The sequence below is a fragment of the Phlebotomus argentipes genome, unplaced genomic scaffold (genome assembly GCF_947086385.1).
Source record: "Phlebotomus argentipes unplaced genomic scaffold, Phlebotomus argentipes genome assembly contig_2, whole genome shotgun sequence".
Lineage (NCBI taxonomy): Eukaryota > Metazoa > Arthropoda > Insecta > Diptera > Psychodidae > Phlebotomus > Phlebotomus argentipes.
In genome coordinates this window covers 10538185-10547678 of record NW_026776162.1, presented here as the reverse complement: position 1 = coordinate 10547678, position 9494 = coordinate 10538185, and the positions used below count along the sequence as shown (strand labels likewise).

The 9494-nt window shown below is 46.4% G+C and overlaps 2 protein-coding genes across 2 annotated transcripts; one reads left to right on the top strand and one right to left on the bottom strand.

Moving 5' to 3' along the window:
• Positions 1-2787: 2787 nt before the first annotated feature.
• Positions 2788-4051, bottom strand: LOC132265274 (WAG22 antigen-like). Its single transcript, XM_059765853.1, has 2 exons — positions 4019-4051; positions 2788-3954 (listed from the first exon to the last, which is right to left on the bottom strand). Exons 1-2 carry the CDS (start codon positions 4049-4051, stop codon positions 2788-2790), a joined length of 1200 nt encoding a protein of 399 aa, XP_059621836.1.
• Positions 4052-7419: 3368 nt separating this feature from the next.
• LOC132262785 (atypical kinase COQ8B, mitochondrial) lies at positions 7420-9479 on the top strand. The gene is made up of 3 exons (XM_059762202.1): positions 7420-8274; positions 8342-9061; positions 9120-9479. Exons 1-3 carry the CDS (start codon positions 7465-7467, stop codon positions 9477-9479), a joined length of 1890 nt encoding a protein of 629 aa, XP_059618185.1. The 5' UTR covers positions 7420-7464.
• The last annotated feature ends 15 nt before the right edge of the window (positions 9480-9494 follow it).

The window sequence follows — 9494 nt, the reverse complement described above, 5'->3', positions numbered from 1 at the left end:
TTATACCCTAAAACACTTGCAAGTGCAGCGGGCAAGACCGCTTTCGCGCTCTTCAATAGCATTTGAAGAAAATTGCACACGCCTTGCATGTGGTGGAGGATGGCCAGATGCAGACCATAAAATGCGATGTGCCACACACAACCATCATCTCGCACTTTTCCCATTCCCGCCGACCACAGAGACATGTCTCCATTCCTCAATGAACGCACGTAATTGCTCGCAATTGCACTCATTAGATGCGGTGTAAAAATTGTATATATATTCCCCAATGTGTTTAATGGATTTGTGAACTGCTGTGACTCGCTGGCCACTCAAGTGTGGCGCGCGAAGGAAAAGCTCTTCGCGCGCCGGATGTTTCTGTATTGGTGTGATCGCGAAAAGGCTCTCAAATTTCAAGATCAATCAATGAAGCTGTGTTCAGTGAACCGCAGGTGTTTTTTTCTTTCCTTCACTGCAGATCATGAGATAGTGTGTCCCTCTGAAACTCGCCATTCACCGCGGGGGAAATTCATCGACCTTGCGACGATTTGCTTTTCACTTATGAAATCGAAATTCTCCTGCATTTTTCCCACTGCGAGTCGCACTGCAAGAGGTCATCATATCGCGCCTGATTGCGGTGAATGTGCAGTAAATTGGGATTAACATGGAAGATCAGCGGGTTAAGTCGCAATTTGGCGCATGATTATAGAAAAAAACATCAAATTTTAGAGATATTTTCTCATGCGGTCTCAGAATTACTAAGCTGAGAAAGAATGCAGATATTTTGTGTCCTTTTACAGCTTTCATAAAGCTTCTTAATGTTTTAGAGTGATCTTTTGTACACCAATTCCAGTCTAATGCCTTCTCCCTGGGTTGCATTCAAAGGACTTTCGCTGAACTTCTTGTTCAATCTATCAATGCAATCAATTGATCAGCACATTAAAATCAACGGCCAAATCAATTACCTTGAATTTATGCTCGCGATAATATCACAAGAAGCTCAATTGCTGATTCGGTGGGAAATTGCACGATCTTCGTGGGTGGACAGAAAGAAAGCCCGCAATTCACCGTCGAAAATCGCATGACAGTGTCAATATTGTGGGTTCATTGATCAAATGACTGCATTCTTGGGCCACCCAGCGATTTATCACGACTTGCCGTTGATCTCTTCAGGCGACTCCGTTTTGCCCACGAGGGAGTGAGAGTCACATTCCTCACTTACAGTTGGACGACGCGGTTCAGTAGAGAAAAAAAAGATCATCATAAAAATCATTTCATTTTTATTTAAATTTCAATGCTGATCTTTCTCTTCTCGCATCGTCTTTTTGCCACCACGGATTTTGGTGTCTTTCTCTTGGGTGGCTGAGAAATGTGCCTCACAAATGGACTCTTTTCCGCCTGGCAAAGAAAGAAAGAAGAAAAAAACATTGATTCTGCCTCAATTGAGATGAAAAGGAAAGCACATACGCAAAGAGTGTATCACTTGGGTTTTTTTGCGTGAAGGGCAAGAGAAAAGACGGTGCATGGAAAGAAATTTTGTTGGAGGATTACAAAAGGTGTGGCTCGGATTTTACTTTCATTTGGGATTTTTGTACAAAACAATGCAAATGAAACACGATATGGAATTCGTTCAGCACCAGCAAATCTCTGGTCAGAGTGAGAGAATATCCAGTGTCGATTAAACACTGTGTTGAATGCATTAATGGGTATTCATTATCAAATTGCTCACGCATTTGTGTATCATTAATATTTTGCCATCAATAAATGCTATAAATTGTGAATTATTGTTTTTTACACATCATATCTTAACGCGGCACAAGACCAAAACGAAAGACTTCAATGCGGGTAGCGACAAACCCGCGCGCGATCATTGAATGCGCCGCGCTTGAAAAACGCAAGTGAATTCAATCCAATTTCGCCTGTTAATGACCTAATGAAGGTGCACGAAACTCTCTTGGCCACTTTGCGATCCCTTTGCTATGGTGAGATGGTGGAGGAAAGCGTGTTTGCGCTAAAAGGTAAGATGTTGAGGTGCGGTTTTGTCGCGCTCATTTTAAACATTTTCTTTCCAGAGCGAGAAAAAACTTTCCCCGCGCATTTTCACAACTCGACCGACGAGATGTTGTTTAAGGGATGAACAAGGCTTTTTGTCTATTGTTCCACCCACTCATGAAGGCGGTGGAACATTGAATAAAATTTCTGGCCATATTTGGCTCAGCAATTGTGCTCAAGAAATATGGCAAAAGCAATTTGGCAGTGCGCGAAGGTGTCACAATTGGCCAGAAGTGTGAATTGGTCAAATACATTCTGTTGTGGTCACTTTCACCCTCTCTGATTAATAATGCGATCGAAGAGAATGCTCAGTACTTTCAAATTGATCTCTGGCGCACTTTTTGCCTCGCGCAATCGCCAATTAATCTCTCGTGCGGCCGAATATTTGGCTGTCGTCCATCGCCTGGATGATGGTTAAGATTAACCTCTCGGAACTGCATCGCAGTTTGTCACTCTGGATGGCGATCGCCCAGCGAGAGCTGGGCTATTATCGGAGAGTCTATTTCACAAAGAAAGTCCAATTATAGTCCGTATAATTCTTGTGTGTGGCGTTTTTCCACAAGTCGTGAGGGAATTTCTCTTTCTTGAAAATTGTCTCGACAATGGCAACAAATGTCTTTCACACATATTCACAGATTCATTTCATTTTTATTATTTCTCTCCTCTCTCAGCGAAAAAGGGGGAAATTTCGCGAAATAAATATTAATTTACACAAATCGTTACAGACTAAGAGATTGCTGGCAAATAAGGGAGCGCTCAGTGCGCGATGCCCTCTGAATAGTTGATGGTGTTGTAGCCGCCGAAGGACGACGCGGCGCCGGTGTCGAAAGCGGCTGTGGCGTGGCCAGGATATGAGGGCAGGGAGGCTTGGGAGTACTTGAGGCCACCGAAACCCTGAGATTCGCCAGCACCGCCCACGTCGGCGTACATCCCGAGCAGCACGGAAGGCTTGAAGTTCTTCCCATCCATGATGTTGGAGATGGAAGTGTGCCTGACATTGGAGGCCGCAGGAGTGGCGTAGGCAACAGGAGCCAGAGTCTTGCCGTGCGAGAGTGTGGGAATGTTGTACTTGGCAGTGTCGAAGCTAAGGCTGTGACTGGCCAGACTGGCCTGAGATCCCAGATCGCCGTGACTCTGGAATCCACCCTGAGAGAGTCCCCCAAGACCTCCAAGTCCTCCGAGTCCCCCTGCTCCTCCGTGGGAGGAATAGTGTCCCAGACCCTTGATCCCCATGGCGTAGGCTGGCACAGTGTGGCCAGAAGAGGCTTGCGTCAGTCCTGGAAGCTGATGGCCACCGAAGGATTGGGCGTAGAGAAGATTGCTGCCAGACAAATCACCGCCCTTCAGGGCGCTGCCCAGATTCAGGCCTCCGAATCCGTGTCCGCCAGAGAACGCCGCCGTCTGGAGGCCGCCCAGCTGATGGGCGAACTGATGGCCAGAAGCCACGGGAGTGCCGTAGTTAGTCGAAGGGGCAGCGGCGAAGGACACTGGCGCGGTCTTCAGTCCTCCGGCAGCGAAGGAATGTCCAAACTGTCCGCCAGCGAGGTTCCCAAGATTGCCCGCGTGACCAGCTGTGCCCTGAGTGCTGAGGATCTTGGCCAGCTGCGTGAACTGCTGCCCACCTGCGCCTCCGCCGTGGCCGAAGCTGTGTCCCTGAAGCGCGAGATTCTGGTGGCCAGCGGAATGCAGCTGAGGCGCCGCGAAGCTGTACTGAGGCATGACAAAGTGACCTCCTTGGTGGCCATCGAGTCCCTGCAGCTGGAATTGCTGGTGACTCTGCTGTCCGAAGCCACCGTGAAGACTGCCGCCGAAGTGCTGAGCCACAGGAGCGTCTCTCTTCACGTTCTTCTGCACGAAGGATCTCTGATTGGGATGCTTCACGGCTGTGGCACAGCCCAGAACCATGGCACTCACGAGGAACACCTGCAAATTCAAAGGAGCCTTACTTTTATCCACCTTTAATCCATCTTAAATCCATCGCGCTGACCGTGATCTTGACTTTTTCACTCAATGGCAACATCGTGAAAGTGCTGCGCTAACGTTTAATCCACTTAATCCAACACTATATGATGGCGATGAAATTCCAAACACTATCGGTCTGCTCTTGGCTCCCACTGGCACAACAATGCTATTCAACCACCAAATTTCATGTGCTTTTATACTCACGCGAGCGCGAGCGCCAGAGAGAGACAGGTGAGCGTCAAAAGTGAAAAGATTCCGGCCAGAATTGCCACTCAATCTCAATCCATGAGAGCGACGCCTTTTTTCCCAGGCCTCGCGCATTTGTTCTTCTCTCAACGACAAATTCGAGGAGAATCTCTTCTGGCTGGATGAACTCAAGAAGAGATTGCGAGTCAGTCACGTGAGTCGCAGAGAGACACCGGAAGGCGCTTCGCAGGTGTGGCGCGATCGATCTTTTCCACTATACGGGATTTCCTTCCTTTCTTGGTCAGTGAGTTTCCAGGTATTTTTGCAAAGTGACTGTTGTAAAAAATCATCGAACACATCGAGAATTTCCTGAGAAAAACACACACACAGACACACTTTTGAAGCAACTGAAGCCTGAAGTTTCATCTGATCTTTAATTGAAAAATCTTGATGCCTTTTTTTCCTGAAAGAAAGTTTGAAAATTGATTGTATAATAAGTTGTAATTTATCTTAACTTATTGCGATGTTTTCGATATGTTTCCAGTAATTAAATGTAGAGATAAAGATCTAATGTTGTATGCTAAATCAAATAACGCTTGAAATGAAGTTCTAATTCAAGAGTTTTAAAAGTCAACTGGGCGGGGCTTGCGCGTGGGCGTGACTTGTGTGAATTCTCCTATTAAACCACCTGTAATTTCTCTTCATTTCCCCCATGTTGCAATTTCTGGGTATCGACAATAATGATTATGCCCAACCATTAATAAATGATTTATAAATTTTTTTCAATTCACGGTGAAATTTATCAGAGACACATCACATTTTTTCCCCTCCACAAAAGCGCTTTAAATATTAATACAGAGTATTTAAGTTATGATCGCACAACCCAAACAACTATCAAAACGACCGCGTGACAAAAAATTATTCACATCTCTTTAGCCAGAGAGACAGAGTCTCTGGTCAATTAGGCGCTTGGCTTTGGAGTTGAATGACCATTATTCAAATGCGATCGTCGCTGCGCCAGAGAAAACATGCATTTGCCAAAAAATGCTCTGGCCGTTAATGAATGCAAACTGATGGTCATAAATCAAATGGCTGGAGCGAAGAAAAATTGCCTCCTTCTGACTTGACATCCTTACTTGTCTTCTCTTATCTTCGGATTGCGCAATGCAATTAATTTCGCGAAAAAAGACACTTTTTCAGCTTGAATTGTAATAATAAAATCACGACTTTTGCTCATTTTACTGTCTCTTTACGTAAAAGAAATGTTCTCAGATTGAATATTCACGTAATTTTGCCGGTTGATGAGTGGAAAATTTGCAGAAGAAATCGCCCTTTCGATATGAGAAAACCAATTTGGCACAAGTGAAAAGTCTCAATTGCCGAATTGCGTGGGTTGCAAGAAAGGCCAGAGTTTAATTGTGATCTCTTTTGCGGGAGTTCCATTCTCAATCAGAGCACAAAAAGCGGCAAATAAATTTGTGGTTTTTTTCCCTCATTGATTTACTTTCATTAAAACACTCGCAATTCCCGAACTGTCCGAAACTGTAAAAAGACACTCTTTTCTTCCGCTTCAGATCACATCTTGGTGGTGTGATCTTGAATGCGATCAAAGTGCAGTTTGGGAAAGCACAATTGCAAGATCGCGTAAGAAAATGAGAAATCTCCGCATGTTTGAGATCATTTCTCACCGTGGCGAAAATTAAAAATTGATTTGCAAACGTATACAACATATTTTTTCACCTCTAATCTCATTTTCTGCCTCATGAGCGTGCTTTTGTGTGTTGTGCAGTGAAAAAAAGAACCGGAATGAATGTCAAGTTTATTTAGCCACTGAAAGAGTTGCGCGTTATTTTCTTCCTTCCCAAAACTTTCATGTTAGATGTTTGTTGTTGTGTGTGGGAAAAAAAGCACCATACATTAATGAATTTTGTTCTTTTTGCAAAGAACTCACAAAAATTACACTCTGTCGATCTGGTTTTTTTCTTTCACGCACATGCTGCCAAACGAGAGGCTTTTTCCCTCCCCATTGAAATCTCTCACGATGCCTTTCGCTTTCGATGCAAGAGAGGCCTGAAGAATTCCACGGATTTGCCGAGCGACGTATAATTTAATGGCTGATTGAGCGAGTCGAGGACCGTGGGCAGAGGGGCGTCGCTCTGTTTCACAACTCCGCGAGAGACGCAATTAGCCATCTCTCATGTCTCATTTTATTATATCGGAAGATATTGGTAGCACAAAAACGTGCCTCTTCGCCAAATGAGCGCCTCTTTCAGAGCTTTACAGCTCTTCATTGTTGCTTCATTGGCGGATTTATGGCACTTTTCAAGGTGATATTTAGTGGTTTATTGGTTGCCATCTGAGGTCAATGGCAATCGGAATACCGCTGATTTTTAGACACATTGAACTTGAGACTTAGTCGCTTGAGTGCGTATTCTCAGGTAAGTCAGTAGCTGAAGGAGTGCTCAATGAGATTACATGTTGTTTCCAAGAGTAGGCGGAGCGACTAAAAGGGTGGGTTTAAAAGTAATCATGCAAAGAACTTCTGAAAAAACGCCACAAGCTCTAAGACTACATTTTGGACAACTCTTTTACTGCTAAGAAGAATATTTCGAGCGAGGAAGAGATTTAGAATGAATTCAAGTTCAAAAACTGTTCTAAGACATAAGAAATAATGTTTTTTTCTTCAATTTATCAAAAGCAACGCCCTTCTTTTGTAAATTCATCATAAAAAATTATAAGGATGTCAGTTAAACTTGACCGTTTGGAACAATTTAGGCCTCAATTTGGGCAGAAGAGACAGAAAGTTAGCGCATTGAAGAGATTCGAAAACACATTCAGCTAAATGATATTCAATAAATCGATTTTGTAATAATATTTTCGGGTACATTTGCGCCTCTTTAAAAGCTTCCTCTCACTTTTCTTAAGGCGCGATGAGCGATTTACAAGCATTTTATTGTCCTCTTCGGCCAGTAAAACTTTCTACAAAGTCTCAATTTTTGTATAATATTACGCTCATTACAATCTACTTGATAATATTATTGAGTGGCTGTGAAATTCCATTTCACAGTAACTTGGCAATTAAGAATACTTCAACGCGCAGCAATTATTTCTCTCAGTGTTGGCGCGTTTTTTCTCCCCCAATGATTTTCAATCTGTTCAATGCTCGGCGAAGGCGAAATTGTGTCTCGGCTAAGAGCGGCGGCTATTACGTGATTTAACCTCAAAGTGGAATCATCTGTGCGGAGAAAGTTGTGAAATCCTGGTCAGAAGCGGTGTTTTCCAGTCATGTCACGAAGCCAGGATCTGGTGGCTCTTCTGCGGGGTCTTCAGATTGTTCTTGAGGCCACAGTGAAGACGCAAGAGCAGTGCTTTCAGCGTCTCTGGGCGAATTCCAGCATCCGGGAAATTGTGTTACAAAACCGTGAAATGTCATCTAAGTGCCTCAACAAGTTTCTCCAGGATCCCTCGAAGAAGCTCTCCGGTGTGTCAGACAACCTCAAGGAGGCCGCCGAGAGGGGCTCCGTGGTGCTGGAGGGCATCCGGCAGCTCACCGCGAGTTCCGTGAAGCTGGAGCCCAGGAATGTGACCAAAGATCTCGGGAATGTTGACATAGCTTCACTGACACTCAAAGAGTTGGAACACTATCTGGCGCAGAACAAAAACAGATCGCCAGAGGCGAGATTCGAGGTTTTCCGGCGAGATGAAGTTGTACCGACGCCTGTGGCGCCCACTTCTGTGGCCGAGGATGAGAAGAACGTCCAGGAGTGGATGACTTTCATTGCCAAACAGGACACAGGGGCGGAAAAGCCTGCTGAGGAGGCGAGAGTAACATCAAATGTGCCCCAATTGAGCGCCGTGGCGAAGCAGAGGAAAGTTCCGGCGACCAGAATTGGCAGGATGATGTCTTTCGGCGGGCTGTTTGCCGGCGTGGGTTTGGGCACGATTGGGGAGCTGACGAAGGGAGCGCTGGGCCTGGGAGGAACGCTGAATGTGAAGGAGGCGGTCTTCAATCCGGCCAATGCGGACAGAATTGTGGATACGCTTTGCAGAGTTCGCGGAGCAGCGCTGAAGATTGGCCAGATTCTCAGTATTCAGGTGAGTTTGGGGGAGGGAAAGTGTTATTGTTAGCTCTGCTGGTGCTGATTGGGGGATGTTTTTGCAGGACACTTCGATGGTCAACCCGCAACTCGCGAAGGCCTTCGAGAGAGTGAGACAAGCGGCGGATTACATGCCGGATTGGCAGGTGGAGAAAGTCCTCAAGAGTGAGCTGGGAAGCGACTGGCGCGGGAAGCTGACTCACTTCGACATGAAGCCCTTCGCCGCGGCCAGCATTGGTCAGGTGCACCGTGGCGTGCTGACCGATGGCACGGAAGTGGCGATAAAGATCCAGTATCCGGGCGTCGCGGCGAGCATCAAGAGTGACATTGACAATCTGGTGGGGCTGCTGAAGGTGTGGGACGTCTTCCCGCCGGGTATCTTCATCGACAACATCGTTAAGGTGGCCAAGCGCGAGCTGGTGTGGGAAGTGGACTATCTGCGCGAGGCGGAATACACGGAGAAGTACGCCGAGATGGTGGCGCACTTCCCGCAGTATCGCGTGCCCAGAGTCATCAGGGATTTGACCACGCAGAGCATTCTCACCACTGAGCTGGTGCCGGGTGTGCCTTTGGATCAGTGCTTCGACCTGGACGAGAGCCACAGGACGATCATTGGGCGCGGCGTGATGAATCTCTGCATGCAGGAGTTGTTTGTCATGCAGTGCATGCAAACGGATCCCAATTGGTCCAACTTCCTCTACGATACGTCCTCTAGGCAGCTCATGCTGATCGATTTTGGGTCCACGAGATTCTACACGAAGGACTTCATCGATAATTACCTCAAGGTGAGCCTCTAGAGGCTGTTTTTGGTGGGATTTCACTAACCAAATCTTTTGTTTGCAGGTCACTGTCGCTGCCAGCCGGAAGGATAGGGACACTGTGCTCAGGATTTCGCGGGAAATGGGCTTCCTGACAGGCTACGAGAGCAAGGCGATGGAGAACGCGCACGTGGACGCTGTGATGATTCTTGGGGAGGTTTTTTCCTGCGACGGAGAGTTTGACTTTGGGCGACAGGACACGACGAAGAGGATTGTGGATCTGGTACCGACAATGGTGGCTCATCGGCTGTGTCCTCCGCCAGATGAGATCTACTCCATCCACAGGAAACTGTCGGGCGTCTTCCTGCTCTGCAGCAGACTCCGAGTGAAGTTCGCCTGTCAGCCGATGTTCCGCGAGATCGTGAAGAACTACAACTTCGGATGACTCCTCATCAGACCA

Coding starts and splice junctions, on each gene's coding strand:
- LOC132262785 (XM_059762202.1), top strand. CDS start 7,465: ATGTCACGAAGCCAGGATCTGGTGGCTCTTCTGCGGGGTCTTCAGATT. Junction 8,275..8,341: donor GCCAGATTCTCAGTATTCAG/GTGAGTTTGGGG, acceptor ATGTTTTTGCAG/GACACTTCGATGGTCAACCC. Junction 9,062..9,119: donor TCATCGATAATTACCTCAAG/GTGAGCCTCTAG, acceptor TTTTGTTTGCAG/GTCACTGTCGCTGCCAGCCG.
- LOC132265274 (XM_059765853.1), bottom strand. CDS start 4,051: ATGTTGCCATTGAGTGAAAAAGTCAAGATCACG. Junction 3,955..4,018: donor GTGAAAAAGTCAAGATCACG/GTCAGCGCGATG, acceptor TTGAATTTGCAG/GTGTTCCTCGTGAGTGCCAT.